Below are 17574 nucleotides of genomic sequence, written 5' to 3'. Positions count from 1 at the left end.
TATTCAAGACATATTACTGTAAAACACGGCCCTTGCTGCCCACATGAGCCTTTACAATGTCATGACTGTCATGAGACAACAAGAGTCAGAGGCTTATTCAAATTCGTTTAAAGACTGACTGCTACTGGAGTTCCTACCTGCCCACAACATCACCATCCACAACAACTCTCTGAAGACACTTGGATGACAGGAGTTAATTCCCCTTTGGGATAAATATAGAATTTTGAAATCTGGATCAGTAAAAGCAAAGAAAGAAAAAAAAAATCCCACCAGAGAAATGATATTACATACACAAAGGAATACATAAAGCCTGTGGGTTTATTATGGCAATTTTCACCACCAGATAGAATCAACATTATGGATTCAGTCCAGCTAAGTCAGACATATGCACCACTAAACAACATACACGTCTGGTTCCTTGAGACGGTTCCAGTGAAAACCATCTCAGTGAAACTCAGCATCTGAATGGGAGCGCAGGGCTTACCTTGTTGCATTAGTGAGATAACGTCCACTCAGACACACACACCCCAATAGACACAATTACACAATAGAGTTTCTTTGTGGGTATGGTCTGGTAAGCACACACGCAGTGACGTATGACGTTTTTACACTACAGTACGGTTTATATACAGTAGCCTAGCTGCTAGCTGACGAGGCGGGACTCCGTGTCTGTTTGTGGCGCTCAGTCCCGCGGCCAATTCACAGCTCGCGCTCATTGTGTTGATAACGAACAGACTTTCCTCTGGTTGGAGAGGCAGACGGCCAGCGCTCTCCCTGCGGGGAAAACACATTGTTTGCAGCGGGCATATGCCGGAGTTGGGATGAAGAAACAGCTAACACAGAATAGGTCCACACGTCCCACAGTAGTAAACATGGACCGCCAATTAAATCTGAGGAAATATCAGTAGCCCAAAGTCATTAGATAACAGTACTTTACAGCGAAGTTGCCACTAGGCACAAACTTTTATACATTTGGAAAATTCAGCAGCCTTCGTCAGAATTCTGAAGAAATTTGAAATAACTATTATATTAGCAGTGCTATAAAAGAGTTTGGGGCATCAGTGGCAGTAGAACACCATTCTCTAGAGGAATGTCTCAAGATGTGGAACCACGGTGGATTTTCCCCCCCAAAGCACTCACACCTCATTGCATGGTCAGCTTGTTTCTGACTTGAAACAGTCTAACAGGTAGAAACTGTACAATTGCAGCCCAGCTTCAGGTCTGAATACATACAGCAGATTATCCCTATTTAGGGTGCATTCACACCAGAAATGTTCAGTCCTCTTTAATCCAACTCCAGTTCGGTTGGGGATGTGTGAATGTGTAACCAAACTAAAAAGTGAACTCTGGTCTGCCTACAAAACCCTTGGTCTGGGTTCGGTTGAAGCGAATTCTGGTGCAAGCACCAAGCGGATCAGAGACTGGAAGTGGACTACAGCGCAGGGAATTTTGGGTAAATACAACTAAAAGAAACGCATGAGTGTAGCTCTAACAGGAGAAACGGTTTGTGGTCTTTTACAAAGACAGAAGAGAAATTCCACAACTGGTAGAATCTGATGCCATTCCATTTATGTTTACATTTCCTGAAGAAGGAAGCTGCACTCAGAGGGTTTTGTGTCATTTCCTTCAGTTGCTCTTGGTGCAGCGCCCCCGCAGGCGAGGAAAGGAACAAGTGTTTCAAAGTATTTGGTTGGCTTTACACAGTGCTGTGTGAAAGAGAAGTACAACAGCTACAAATGAAACAAATGTTGCAGTCGAACTGAGTCTACAGGACTATTAGGTGTGAAAATACCCTAAACGTTACAGTATATCTGTGTGAAACAACCAAAACAGTTCCTTATTTCATTCTGGTTAGTTACCAACAGGTTGTACTCAAATGGGTGAAAAAGGTTCAAATCTGTCAAACTCCAAATCCTGTGAAAACTGGAAAAACACACAGCATGACAAAAACCAAAATCAGTAAATCAGGAGAAATTACAGCAACGAGTTCCTTAGTTTTAAATAAATCATACAAAAATAGTCCTGTACAGTGTGCAATCTTTTACTGTCCCTTTGATTCTCCAGGTTGTGTTCTCAGCGGTTTGTACGAGTCACCTTTGAACAGATAAACACCAGCCGAGTGTCATCTGAACCTTTTCAGATAGTGCGAAGTGTTAACCAGCACAAAGCTCCAGGTGTCGGTCCTCTCGGGAGTCCCTCTGTCTCCCTCCCCCCCTGTGGTTCTGCTGCTGCGCAACACAGGCAAACTCTCCACGGATCGTTGCTCGTTCTTCCACAGGTCGCTCCATGCTTCACTCCGCTCAGCTGACCTCTGCATCGTCCTCAGGGAAGTTAATGAACAAGCGTCTACGATCCGTTTTTCTCCTCCGAGCCCTCCGGTGGCGCGGGGGTCTCCTCTGCCGTGGGTGACTGAGCTCCTCCCGGGCCATCTGCGAACACAGTGAAAACTGGACTTTACCACCAAAAACACAGATACCTTACCAAAGTTTATGGTAGCTAGGCAGCTGGTAGCTCTCAGGAAATCAATTTAACAGACATAATTCTCTGACTTTATTGAACTGATCAGGGTCACTAGGAACTTCTAATTAGAGAGTTTCTGTTTTCCTGGGGTATAAATATGACACGAACCATTTCCCACTATGTTTAGTCACTCGCCCCTGTCCTGGAGAAGCGTCCAGGTTTATTTTGTCACCACACACAGAGAGCAGGGAGACTCAAAGGTCTAAAGAGGCTTTTTAAGAGTACATGACATCATAGGCGTTTTTATGTGGTCGTCTATTTTAATATATCAGTTGTATCACCAATAAGAAGGTATAGGTATACAAAGGTATACAGGACCTGTGCCAGTCATTAGGGTCTGCTAAGCTCAAATGCCTTGTGGTGCCGTTCCTAATAAACAATAGTTCAATGTGTTTCTCTTAATTTTGGGAAATTAAGGCTCACAAAGACAACAGATTTTAAGAGGGATGAAAATGAGGAGATAAAGTACAATGAGTGACACTCAGTGTTAGGGAGTGTGACTCTGAACTCTTTAAAATGCTGTTATAATCAGACTATTTTCCCCCAAAAGACGAGAAAAATATCTGACTTTGTGGAGGGAACTGACTCATATAATCATAGGTTTTGTTTTCCTGATTAGGATTCATTAGGAGGAGATTATTAAAACCAAACATTTTCAAAATCTGCAGAACATTTTAGAGTTTAATTGAAGAAAATAAACCAGGAAAGCAAAAGAAAGTTTTTAAACCTTCGAGAGAGAGTTCGGCCAGTTTCAGAGGCAGGTCGCCTGGGTTCACTCCTGCTGGAGATCCGAGGATGTCCGGAAGAGCATTTCTCCTCCCAGAGCGTCCTGAGGAGGCAAAGTCCAGTACAGGCTCCACCTCCGTCATCACAGGCTCACTGTATGAGAAAAAGAAACACACACTGCAATGTTACACCACAGAGCAGATTCTCATTTGGAAAGCAAGCAGCACTGATATGTTACAAAGTAAAAGTTAAATTACTAATAAATTACACTTTCTAAATGTAAAGACCAAGAACAGCCTTCAGATGAAACGATTATGAACTGTCTGCACATAAGAAATAATTAAAGTTTTTATTCTCGTTTTGCATTTCTGTTGCTCTTATTCTGTACTTTCCACCTTCTGTAGAAACAAAAGGTGTAGACTAATAAAGTATGTTACAAACTGTGGCTACTACAGTGGCAATTATGTAATATCAAATTAATTGCCTAATACAAAGGTGAAATGTGTTTAGTCTTCTCTTGCATCTTAACAGAACAGACAGAAACCAAACTGTTTATAAATTTATGTCTAGGTAGAAGAACGTGTATTTCACATATCAAAACATCCACAATTTTCTCAGTTTTAAATTAAGATATATTTTATAGAAATGGGATAAAAAATTAACAGTGTTACAACCATTTTTGCAACAGAATGCATAGTAATAGCACCTGCAAGTGCACCTCACTACAGCATCTGATAGGCATTGCCCAGCCCCATAATATGTATCGATGTAAATTAAACAACAGTATCCACACATCTGGCAGATTTATGTTTCAAAAAATCTTTCCACTGAAACATAAAGTTTACTGAAACGAGTTTTTCTGACTCATTCGTATTATTTTGAAGTAGGCCAGACACAGTCCCAATGTGAATGTGGTGAATTTGTGGAGGGAGTTAGAGATCAGGGTGATGGCAAGCTGGTGTTCAAGTCTCAAAGATAAATCCTCATATAATGGAAACACACATAAGGTGGTTCTGTCAATATAATATCAAAAAAGAATTTCCAGTTGATTGTTGAGAATGTTATAAATAATTTTGGACAAAACATTTTGAATAAAATGTAAATAAATTCAGATCGAAAAAAAGAACTTGTGTTGCATATTTTATCATATTTTGATACACATCTATCAAAGACAAATGTCTTGTGTCAACAAAAATCCAAAATCTGTCAGAGGTCTGAAGAATTTTGGGTTCAACTCTTTTATAGCACAAATGGCATTGTTAGCTTTGCTTAACCAATGAGTATCAGCAGCCAGAACAGTACTTCTCTATTAACAGCATAAGAACCAGCTGTGTTTAATAATTATAACATTCACTTCAGCCTGAGCTATAACAGGCTGACAGGGAGGGAAAGATTAAATAAGTCTGTCCATCACGTTCCTATAGCTATGCAATGTAAAAACAAAAAAACCTAAGGATTAATATGACTGTAAAAAGTTTATTTAAAGTACATTTTACATGATCTAGCTAGCAGAGCTCATTTCTTTCATGTCAGAGACTCTGACATGGCCCATATTCATGAGATTCAAACAGACGTATTCATGTAGAAATTTGCCCGAAAATAAATAAATCCTAGTCTGTTAGAGGTTTTAGGAATCTAGTGAAAAAGGGTTTCTCATTGAAGAGGCGGAGGATGTGTCTGTCTGGTCTCTTGGCAACCAGCAGTTGAGGAGTCGGCTCTGGGCTGCTCTGGTGACAGGCAGAATTACATCCCCTGTCTCAAACATGCTCACACTGGAGCCCAGAGGAGCACACACAAACACAAGAATCTGCTGTTGCTATGGCAACAATACAGAAAAAAGGACCAATGGCAGGTAAATACATGACTCAAATCCGTTTTCTGCTATCACACTTTTCACTTCTCCCATCACTGTCTTTTGTTGCGTCGTTTGTGTTTAAATAACTACATCATTCTGTGGGAAAAACAAATTTTACTTTTAAAATAAATGAACACTATGTGAGTTTATGTATATTGACAGCCTTGAGCTCACACATTGTCACACAAGCAATCTTGAAGTCCACGAAAAACAAAAATGGTCACAGGCTGCTAGCCTAAAGCAGAGCCGAACGACTTCCTCCAGAATTTCTGTTTGCTTACGTTAAAAACTCACAAAGAACTTCCATTATAAATAAACTAATGTAAAACAATATTTAGGTGGTGAAATGTATAATAACCCGGCTGTGTTAAATTTTTGGGTGTTTGAGTTTTCTCTTACAGCCCAAAAACATGCAAACTGCCTTGTGAAAATTGTTTTTAAAGTTTTTCACAATTTGTCACGTTACCTCCACAACTGTGGCTGTCTTTGTCCAATGTTAATAGAAAACATGTCTTGTAAAATTTTGATAATTTCACTGGAGTCCAGAAGCGCATGGCATTCTGGGAGGTGTAGGCAGAGGAAAGCCTCAACCCCTTATGACCAGCTAAGTTAGTTAAATTAGTTGGTGGCCTCAACTAATTCACTCGCTCTTTGGTTAGCTAGCATGTATAACATAGAGCAACAGCTTGTTGTGTAACTTGCTCAGCAGGAGTTTCATGTTCCATAACCAGTCACATCTCTGTGCAGAGCTGACAGGTGTGCAGTTGCTGCCCTAGTGGAGAAGAAACAGTGCCAGGGTCCCAACTAGCTCAATAAACTGGCTAGCATCAATTAGGATTGTGGGAAATGAAGGAATTTGTCACAAGAAATGAAGGCATTGGTATGTCCACTGACTATTCAAAGCCAATAGAATACACACAGTATGCCCGAGTTTATTTGTAATCTTAACTTTTAGCTCCAAAATAAATGCACGTTTGTCTCTTTCCTCATTTACTGAAATGCTGATTTATAAATTAGCTCCATTTCAATGGAAACCCAGTTAATATGTGGGCCATGACAATCTCGATTACTCAACAACATGAGTTAACAGAAACATACAGAGGCCACGCCCCCTCCTTGATTACCACTCCATTCAGGTCTGGAATGAAGTGCTCTCCAGTCTCTGACTACTCATCTATTTTAGGTCCATCAGTAGTAGAGTGCTGTGGGTGTCCAGGGAATTAATGTTATTTCAAATTTCCCTATCAACTCAAGTGCTGAATCTGCTCTTTCTGCTGCATAAAAGGGTGTGAAATTGAGTTGGGTCCGTTTCTCCAGCTTTGGTGAGGCTGGCTCATCAAACTGATTACCTACTGGTGAAAAACACCAGTAGGTCTCTTAAAGGTGACTTTGGCTGGTATCAAGCATTATTAAGCATCAAGTCCATGCAAAAAAAAGCTGGTACAGTGGACCCCACGTATCAGTGATTTAGATTTTGCAGATTTTTCTGTAGAGCTCAACTCCAAATTATTTGCAGATATTTTATTGAAATATTCTTCAGAAAATGCAGATTGGGAATGGTATTTGACATTCTATTGGCTATTGTTTGTAAAACAGTCATTCCAGGAGCACCATTCATTTTCCTTGGTGTTGATTGGCTGTACTCCCTAAGATTGAAGGTAAGGACGACTGCACCCGTTAGCTTCTGACAGTTTCCACTGTCTTTATTAATGCATAAGAAGGCATATTTGGTGTTTGAATTACTAAGGCTGTTAAAAGTGACTTAGAAGGAGTCCAAAACATTTATGAACTATAGCTGTTCACTGGCAGCTCTCGTTCCTCCCCCTTGCAATACCTTGGGTCCGCTGTGCTGCCCAATATCTGCAATATGACGGACTTTCTTGGTACAGTTCAACTTTAAGATTGTAAAAATGCAGCTATGGCAGACGGGTCAATTGTTTATCCTGCTGTAAACTGTTGCCATAGAAACTGAACAACAGTACCATCTTAGCAGCCTCAGGCCTGTTATATTTAGCAGCATACGCCTTGGGAAAACCACTGCCGGTCTTGCTCTAATGAGAACATCTGGTAACTTTCATTAAGCTGGAGGATTAAGCATTAAACAGGCACTGACCTATCATGTGAACAGGTTTATTTTAGATTGTAATCCAACAACAGGTTAGAGGGGATTATCTTGTCAAATAAATTGACCCATATGCTACAAAGTCCTTCCTATCCCAGTGACACAACCAGACTGCAGGTATGTTACGCAACGATGTAGTGCACTGAAAGCTTCCTATTGCTGGAGTTTAAGTGTTTCTTACAAAAGATAAACTGTTTTAATGTGAACAGATATTCTGTAACATTTGCATTACTTAATTGTATAGAAATAGACAAAAGTAGCAATAGTCATGATTACAATCAAGATTTAGACCCGACCACCATCCCCGGGGGCTTCACTTTATTGGAAATGTGGTAATCTGGCAATGAAAGCCACAATACTGAGAGGCCTTTGGTTGTGTTAGTGGCCGCTACTCAAGATTCCTATAGTAGCGGCCATTTTAAAATAGCCACTACAGTTTACATTTCAAAATTACATTGTAGAAACTTAATCTTCTATATCATTCAACCATTTTCATAATATGCTGGATAGATTAGTACCAGACTTTTACCTGGTTGGGTTTTATTACCTGTATGTTACATAAATCATAAAAAAAACACAATGCTGAAGTTGGATAAGCTATGGTGGCAAAAGGCCTTTTCTCTTTAATGGCAGTTGGATAAACTTTTACATTTAAAAATCTACCAATGAAAATTTTGAACCAGATCATCAACTTTGTTCAAACTCCTTAAGCTTTAACTTCATGCTTAGATAAAAATTTCCTTAGTTGATGATCAACCCTAACCCAAAGCAAAGACAAAAAAAAATCACCTGAATAGAACTTTACCCTGAAAAAGGGGGGAAAACTCTAAAAAAGTTTATGTTTTCAAACTTTTTTATCCATACTTTGAATATTATATTATCACCTTCCATACACATCCAGACTTTATAAGGACTGTGCAGGAACCCTGAATGTGACTCAGGTTTAGATGGAGAATTTTTATCCAAACAAAAGGTTTGAGGTTGAAGTGTGAGGTTGAAGGTTCCAGCAGTGTAACTGGGATTGAGGCCAACCACAATGATTAGTAAAACAGAGCAAATCTTTTGCATACTCTCCCAAACCCATTCAATGTTAGAAGTACTGCTTCAAAAACCAGCGATACCGAATGAGCCTAGTGCTCTCAACTTGCAGCAGACGCCTTGCTGTATCTCTCAAGACCCAGATCAGGCAAACTTTTCTCTGTTTACACTTTTACTGACAGAGAATCAAAGATTTCAACTTCACCCACAGGACACCGAAAAGAAAACAGCAACTTCAAAAAGAAAGATGCTTAGAGCTGTATATCTTCTGCATTCAGCACCCAACCCTAACATCTTGTCACGTTTGCTGTCTGGAGATCTGAGGAACACCAAACTTCATCCAGATTTCCAGCATGAGCACATCTCCCCTAACAAAGAGGACGGAACGGGACTGATAAAACAGAATACAATACAATAAAGACATCTTACTTCACTGATGTTGTCTTAGATGAAGGAGGTTTAGGATATTTTTTGTCCTCTTATTCACAAATACTACATTAGTTAACCTGAAAAGGTGTAAGAAGGAAATAAAAGGTCTAATCTTTATGCCTGTTGTTGGGGTGCAGTCTAAGAATTTGTCTGCACTCCCAGTCGGATGAATATCAGTAACTGTGAGGCCAGTTCAATCAAAATCACATACAATTGTACATAGAATGAAACAATTATAAGCTGTGTGAACATTTTTCTATTAATCTATTGAGTCTGCATTTTCCATAAGAAAATGACTGTTTGTGTGAAAAGCTGACCACTAACAATTTTTTTTCCATCAATCTAGCATTTTATATTAATTTTTTTCTGCAAACAGCCACAAAGACTCAAAACGCATTAAAGTACAAAATGGTCTATGTTTAGACCCAATTTCAGACGTTAATATTTTTAATTATGAAAACAACTCTATCATGTCCTTAAAATTGTTGAAAAATACAATTGCACCCGCTGAATTATTTTCAAGTAATATACATTTCAATATATAATGTCAGGGCTGTGAGACTCTTGCATGACCGGTGTCAGAAGTTGGTCCACATTGTAAGTCGGGCTTGTTTAAAGTGAGAGTTAGACTCCACTCCAATGTTGCCCTTAGTCACCGATTGTGTCCATAACCTTTATGGACATAAATTCTAGGCACAGCCAAAGTGTTGAGGGGATCCATTTTGGTGGCCTCAGGATTGTGTCTCTACTCTTTGCTGATAATGTGGTTCTGTTGGCTTCATCAGATTGTGATCTACAACTTTCACTGGAGCGGTTCACAGCTCAGTGTGAACTGATGAGGATCAGTGTCTTCAAATCCAAGGACATCATCTTGAGCTGGAAAAGGGTAGAGCACCTTCTCCAGGTCAGGGAAGACGATCTACCTCAAGTGCAGGAATTTAAGTATCTCGAGTTCTTGTTCATGAATGAAGGCAACATGGAGCGGTAGATCAATAGGTAGATTGGAGCAGTATCTGCAGTGAAGCAAGAGCTGTACTGTTCTGTCGCGGTGGAGAGAGAGTAGAGTCAAAAGGCGAAGCTCTTGATTTAACAGTGGATTTACGTTTCTACCCTCAGCTGTGGTCATTAGCTTTGAGTAATCCATGAAGAACAAGATCATGGATGAGTTTACTCTAGAGCCCTACATATTATATAATACTGATGACATGTTATTATATCACACTCCAAGTTACTGCTCTCAATGATGAGACTGTATATGTGTCTAATCCCAAGTTACTGTGGTCAGTATTTGATTGGGGCATTACTAGTTATCACTGGTTGATAAAGAAAAAAAACAGATTTGTATCTGGGTTGATCAATCATCTGTGATCAGTACCAAAACCAAAAGCAGAAGCTAACACATGTGGGTGCTTCTTAACGGGCTTTGGTGGATTTAACTAGCTGTGAATCAGATGCATGCAGCAGGACCCTGGAAAATGTCATCTCCATTATACAATCAGTCATCATGTCAGAATAAATTACATGTTTTCTTCAGTTTCATCTCCTCGAGTGATTGCAGAAGAAACAGTGCTGTGTTTAAGAATAAACCAAGACAAAGGGCTGCAAAATCCATGTTCCAAATCAGTTAGCATAGCAGTAATTTGTTTTTTTACAGCCACTAAATTAATTATGACAATATTGGAATTTATTCAGGATTTTGAAAATATTACCATTGTACATGAGTTTAACAGACTCGTAAATTATGCTAATGAACATCCTATATTACAATAGTTATTCACATCCAGCTTTCTTAGGGCTAAAAACCCCCATCATCTAACATGTTGTATTGTTATCATCTTCAGCTTACAGTCTGACTCTTTTGAACGGCTCTTTACCCTGAACAATAGGACTGGACTCTCAGTTAGTGAGTTGTTTTTTTTTATGACTTTGCTTGCTTATGATGCTCTGCACACACGTCAACAGCTATTGTTTCTTTGATTCAATTTAACATTAAATCTATATAATCAGCGAATAAATACATTACAAAAAAGGGTTTATATTTTATGACAGTCAAACCAGCTCCTCTGGGGTTTTCCTCTTTTATGCACAATTTCCTCTTGAGCTTTTGTACTCATTTTTTCCTTTCATGCCTCCAAGATCGTTTTTATTTTTAAGCATTTATAATAATGTGCCCATCCCCTTTTTTTACTTCTGATACCAATACCTGGAGATTAGTATTGTCCAATACCGATCCAATACAGAAAAGCAGCTGAAATGATTTAAAACAGATCTTTTTTTTAAAACAGACATAAATGTACAGAATCACAAATTTACCTGATAACTCTGCAGCAGCACATTTAAATACACCAGTAGCTTCACAAGCTTGGTCAAACATGTAAAAACAACACAACGTTAATTTGTTCAGTCAGTGCAATCAGGAGTAAAACAGTCAATATAAAACAAATAAAAAAGCATGACGTTACTCAGAGCACAAAGCGTAGAATTAGTTTGAGTAGATCTGCCCTTAAGGCTCGAGAACATTGTCACCCATATGCAGACTAGAATTCAATATCAGGACCAATATAAATATTAATATTGGATTGGTACATGTCTAGTTATGGGGCACGGTTGCAAATCATGAAAGTGTTCCCAAATACTCAGACAGATTGCCTCTATTCTGTGGACTGCAAACTGTCTGAGGATGGCTGAGATTGTGGAGCGTACTGATTGCCAATATTTCTCTTGACAAAGTCCTTCATTTCCCACAATCCAAATGGATATTAGCTAGTTTGAGGAGCTCGTTAGGCACCCAGCCCTGTTTCTTCTAAACCAGGGCAGCCACTGCTCACCTGTTAGTTTTGGACAGAGCAGCGTGTTCTTGTGACTGATTGTGCTGATTCGGTGTTGCATGCAAAACAGTTCGCATCGATTGCTGTTTCCTGCACCATGTAAAGATTTACCTTTCTTTGGACTTGTCTGGTGGATGTCCATTTTGGGTGTGCATTGAGCCCCCTTCGAGAACCTGCAGACGTCCGTGGAGTGAAGGACACCCCAGTATGTTGGGGGCTACATGGAACTGCTATTCTTGTTCCACAACAACTTGTTGCTAGGTAACCAAAGAGTGAGTGAGCCAGTTGATGCCACCAACATTTTTTAGCTGGGCTGAGAGAGGCTGATATTGATCAGCGATAGATATTGCGATAGATATCGTTGTTGTTTTATAACCCAGCCATAGTTACTACATTAATTTTCACAGCTGTGCCAAATATGTGGTGCATACTACATCTCTCAATGGCAAAAGCTATGGAACACAGAATTCCATGTTTTAAAGCTCTGCTGCAAAAAGGTAGGGGTACAACTCCTTTCAGGGATCTTTATATCCCCAAAAAACACAAGGCAGATAATATTGTGACAGGATAATAAGAATGTTTGTTGACAAGTCTAAACAGTAAACATATTAATAAAAATAATTAAAAAACTTTTAAATGATAGTATAAGTGATGTACAGTGTGGTGAGTAATGTTAATTTTCAGCATGAACATAACAGGAAGTGCTTTTATTGTGATAGGCTGAAAGTGAATTTGTACTGAAACAGCTAGCTTAGCAGTGGGAGGATGTCAGAAGTATAGCTTACACTGAAATGACCTGGTATAATACAGTTGAAAAGACATCTGCATGATCACGATCATCAGCATTATAATATTGTTATAAATCATTACCAATAATTGTTCTAATTTACTGGTCTAGTAATTCAAGCTTTCACAGGAAAATATGCAGCTATCAGACTGCAGTCTGCGCCTCTCAGACCAGCTTGCTTTCACTCCACATTACAGGAGATGAAGTTTTTATTTAAGACTCAAGTCAAGTCTCCAGTCTTAAGAGCAGAATTATTTTATTTTTTTAATCTGTTACTTAACTCATTCTAGAAACTAAACATGGGTACATAATGGTGCGATGTAATAATGAGGCATATGTTTGAACTTTTATTTTTTAAATTCAAGATGATATCTTGTACATCAATGTCAAACACAAACTATCACAACAAGAAACAGTTTCTGCGTTTCTGTTTGTGGGGTGAAGCTTTGAATGTGGAGCTCAAAGCAATGTCCAGCCATGAAATGGTTCAGATCCCAGCATACAAATATGGTTATAAATGAATAACAGACTAAAATTATCATCATTATTAGTGTAGCTGTCATTATTTCTATTACTCCATAGCGTTTGATTATTATTGCATGAGATATAAATGGTGAATATGTGAATGGTGTAAAAGAGCAACATGAATCATAACTTGCATGGGAAGCAGAATAAAGTAATTATATGATTAGTTAGGGGCAGAACATCGTTAGTTATACTTCAGCTCACCCCTTGAATATGTGTAAAAACTTAAAATGTATTTGTGTATGTATGTGTTTTTTTTATTTTCCATCTTTCTGTACAATACTGTTCAAATTTTTACACATTCAAAAAGAACTAACTAACTAACTAAATAAATAAATAAGTTATCTGATTGGTTACATGTTGTGTTTTGCAACGCTTCATTCTAAAATACTTTATTTTTCAGGGAAAGTGAAATGTTGCTGTAACTCATCAATTCAAGATTCTTCAAAGAGTTACAGTAGATGATGATGGCTGTGGGCAGGAAAGATCTCCTGTAGCAGTCTGTATTGCTGCAGCTTTGAAAGAGACTCTGACTGCAGATGATAGTCTATTTTTTATTTTCAAATTAATGTTCATTTACTAAGCTGAAGGAGGGTAAGAAAAATTGATTTTATAATGTATAACCACTTTGATATTTTGACATGCCTCAGTCTCTTCTTGAATTTGAAATCCTTACTGGTCTTTGGTTCTGCTAATTAACTGCTGCTGTGAGAAACCAGGAGCAATGTTAGCTATCAGTTCCAGGAATCAAACAGCCCAGCTCAGCCTGCCGCCCGAGGCTGACCTCTCTTCTGCTGCTCATCAATCTAACACCCACGGAGTGATAGTTCCAGACCACTGAGGCTACAGTTCCCTGCAACGCTCAAATTAGACTAGCTCAGTTTTTTGCTGCATTTAAGGAGTCGCTTAACTCTACAGCACACATATTCTCCTACGAATCAAAAACTTTGTCTGGTATCAGTTACTCATTTCTGACCAAAACAGTGACTGCTGGCGATGCCTTGTCTCCGTGTTGCTGAAGACAACCATGAGGGCGGCTAACGGCCCTCCTGTAGTCGGGGTGTTAGCCGCTAAGACAGAGGGGCTGGAAGACTGGCAGCTCACTCGACAGGGAACTGCACAAGAAATGTTTACACAGGCGTGAGAAGTTTCGGATGAATAAATAATGCCCTGGATTAGGAGCTTCACTATTTTTAGTCCCTCTTAGCCAGTGATCACTCCCCATCCTTCTCCCCACTTTTTTCACTGTTATCCTAAAGCTCAACATGCTCTTGCTGCCATGGAAACGGCACCGTTGGTACAAAGACAGTTAAATAGTGGAGGAGGGGAGCCAACATTGGAAGAAGACTATTTTCTGTGGCATTTATATTGTTATTTCCTCAGCTTGCAGTGGAAGTCTTTCTTACACAGTCATTTTATGTCCGGGGAGAAAGAGGTCGGCAGGAAAACATAGGAGCAACACAGACAAACCTGATCAATTCGAGGAATTATGTCATGGTTATTTAAATCAGTTCAAAACATAACTGATGTAGGATTGATGATAAAAAGGCATGTAATGTATGCAGTGGACAAGTGAGAAATATAAGAAAAAAAGAAGACCGGAGGGTCCTGCATATGTATGGGAAGGTGAAGTTCAACTACGACATTAGTGACTAGTTAAAAAGGAAACGTAAAAATCTTTTTCTCTCTCTCTAGAGTGTGATGGAGGAACAGAGAGGCGAGTCTGATAATGAGAGGGAGAGATCACAGCCTTTTCTCCTCCTTTAATGTTTCAGAAGCCAGACTAACATCCACACCTCCTAGATTCTTTGGCTTTTGGGGGACAAATGCTTTCAGAGAGACATTTCAAGGTCTGCCGCCTCAAGATTGGTTCCAGACAACATAATCACCGCTATTATACGGCTCAACAGGAAAAGACGTTTGCAGGAGCTCAGTATTAACTAGACAAGAGTGATTTGGGACAACTCAACAGTAGATACACAAGGCATCTTCTTACAATACTGTACCTCAGTTTAAAAAGCAAAAGTTGTAATAAAAACAAATTGACACCCTCTACAGAGAACGCAAGTCGGTAACAGTTACTAAAGAAGTTGGCTGTTAATAAGCTTCTCAATGGGAAGTTGAGTGGAAGGAGAAAGTGTGGTAGAAATGGGAACCCGACCATGTATTCCATGCATGTGCTGCATAGTACATACATATACTTCTGAGTAGATTGACGGTTTTGTGCTGAAAACGTTGGGGTTTATCTCGGTATTCTGTAAGAATACAATGTGGATATCCCAGCATAAGTTTATAAAATATTTTTGTACTCAAGAATTGGAATGTAGTAACTGTTGACAAATATATTCCAACCACTGGAATATATTTGTCAACAATATATTCCAGTGGTTGGAATGTATTTCTAAAATTCTTTTAGGCAGAATATTACTGCCTAAAATTCTAATATCGTACAGCCGTAACAAAACTTTTATTTTCTTTTTATGAAAAACTGAATGTTGGATTTTTATAGTTTTGAGTCAAAATCATCCAAATAAACATGAGAGACACAATTAATTAAATAGGAAGAGAGGAAGAGCAGGGCATTATGGGTAATTACAACCAAAACGAAAGTGTGGTCTTTTACCAAAGACAAAATAGAAATCCAACAACCGCTAAAATCTGATGCCAATCCATTTGTTTACATTTTATAAAGAAAGAAATTGCTCTTTTTGTGTTGTTTTCTTTTGTGGTTTTTGGTGCAGCGCCCCCCCTAGGGCAGGAGGTGAACAGGTTTTTCAAAGGGTTTGGTTGCTTTGACACAGTGCGGTGAGAAAGAGAACCACAGCAGCTGGAAATGGAACAAAATGTAATTTTGTTACTGCAACAGGTCATTCAGAATTCCTGTTGCAAAACAAAACAAGTTCAAACTTCTAAAAATTAAGAAAGACAAGAATAGCACGCAAAGCTGCTAATTATTAATCCTAATAAGTTTTTCCTATTATTATTAACCCAATACCCCTCCATTAAAGCCTAAAAGCTAGCTGCCCCTCGCTGTAATGAGTTTAATATGCGATAATAACAACAAATCATTAAATGAGAAGAGGCACACAAAGTGCCAAACGCCGTGAAATGCGAAGCAGATTGAGCAGCTTTTCATAAGGGTCAAATCCAAATAACAAAGCACTCAGCCGTTCACAGTAATTAGCACACTCAACAGAAAGTTGGAAAGAACGGCAAGTGAGCAGCACTGGCAGCAGCTCCAGCAAGAGGAGGACAGAACAGGACGGGACAAGCAGCAACACACGCTGTTAGAAGATGTATGGCTCTTTTTTTATAGCATCATGTTCTAAATGAGCTCAGGTTTTAAATGAGTTCACAGATACTGCTCCTGCCTGGTAAAGGTCAAATGGGAAAATTAGAGACCCGTCCTGACCCCACAGAATTCCCTGCTTCTGGGATATTGATTACTTAGTCTAATTAGAGAGAGGAAAAGCAAATATGGATGGTGGCCTTTAATACCAATCACTACCTGTTGAGTTTGATCAGTGTGTGGACCTTTGCAGCTATGTTTCATGGAAGGAAGACAAATAAGCCTCATTTGTTTCAGGAAGCTGCACTGATTTTGCAAAACGAGCTGTCTACACTGAATCTAAAACTTCTTCACAGGACTTCGGACTTTTACTCTGCGACATGGATAAAATCTAATCCTAAAATTCTTTGAATTGTATTTAGACCGACTGCTAATGAAGACACTAATGCCAAGACAGCACTCTAAAAATGGATGTGAAACGTTGTATTGCATAATCTCTTCTTTTTAAACACATTTTTCAAGAATTTGGGAACTGAGACTACTAAGTGTTGCAGTTTTACACCAGTTGGTGTTCCTTTGTCAGCAAACATTGTGAGCAACGTATGGTCCTGTTATCTGTGACACAGACTACCCAGTGTCCTATTTCCCTAAAAGGGAACCACAGCTTATCTTCACTTAGATCTAGAATTGGTTTAACAAAAAGACATAACATATAATTAATAGGTATGTATTTTCTGTGAATATTTACAGCTACATGTAAGTTAAGCACATTTAAAAGCAACTTTAATGTAAGTGATTTGTTACTACATTTGCTGTTGTGTCTAAAAACACTTTTTACAATTTGAATTTAAGCATAAGGAAAGAAAATATATTTTGTGTGACATCAGCTCCTGTCGTGTCACTTATGACATGCTCCTGTTGCCTAGTGTGCATGCGTACTGGGATGAGGTTCCAGACTTCATCACTGCTTCTTTTCAAAAATATTTCATTCTTTGATTGCTTCAGAGCAGTGAAATTATTATTATCTGAATCAAGCATACAGACGAGTGGACATATCCCCCCTGCTAGGTGGGCAGGGGGGGATATGGATTTAAAATGTTATTGTGATATTTTGTGGTACTATTGTCATAATGATTAAAAATTATAATTTAAAAAACTAGTACTTGATTTTTATGTAACTATGTGACTGCATGGCACAGGATTCATAGTGCCACAAACACAAATACTGCTCTGGAAAATCTCATTCCCATTTGAAACAGGCACGTTCAGGACACCACTCACTTAAAGAAGTGAGAGTGATATCACCAAACTACACACTGTAACTGCATTTGATTATATTTTCAGATTTACTGATATTTGTTGAGGCTGCACAGTGGCGCAGTTGGTAGAGCTGTTGCCTTGCAGCAAGAAGGTTCCCGGCCCCGGTCTTTCTGCATGGAGTTTGCATGTTCTCCC

The 17574-nt window shown here is 39.0% G+C and overlaps 1 protein-coding gene across 2 annotated transcripts in view; it reads right to left on the bottom strand.

Moving 5' to 3' along the window:
• Positions 1-300: 300 nt before the first annotated feature.
• The window catches only part of pkib (protein kinase (cAMP-dependent, catalytic) inhibitor beta), a 28176-nt gene continuing 10902 nt past the window's right edge, over positions 301-17574 (bottom strand). Inside the window, exons 1-3 of one of the 2 annotated variants that reach the window (XM_016674488.1) lie at positions 11630-11759; positions 3248-3399; positions 301-2429 (exon numbers count right to left, since the gene is read on the bottom strand). In XM_016674488.1, the coding sequence (XP_016529974.1) occupies positions 2347-2429; positions 3248-3399; positions 11630-11673 (279 nt within the window). In that variant the 5' untranslated portion in view covers positions 11674-11759 and the 3' untranslated portion in view covers positions 301-2346. Of the gene's footprint in view, positions 2430-3247; positions 3400-11629; positions 11760-17574 lie in introns of those variants that run through there. The other variant, XM_007558401.2, reaches the window with a different exon arrangement.

Source organism: Poecilia formosa, unplaced genomic scaffold (genome assembly GCF_000485575.1).
Source record: "Poecilia formosa unplaced genomic scaffold, Poecilia_formosa-5.1.2 Scaffold96, whole genome shotgun sequence".
NCBI classification, from domain to species: Eukaryota; Metazoa; Chordata; class Actinopteri; order Cyprinodontiformes; family Poeciliidae; genus Poecilia; species Poecilia formosa.
The sequence above is the reverse complement of the archived record's forward strand: the minus strand, read 5'-3'. Positions and strand labels throughout refer to the sequence as shown.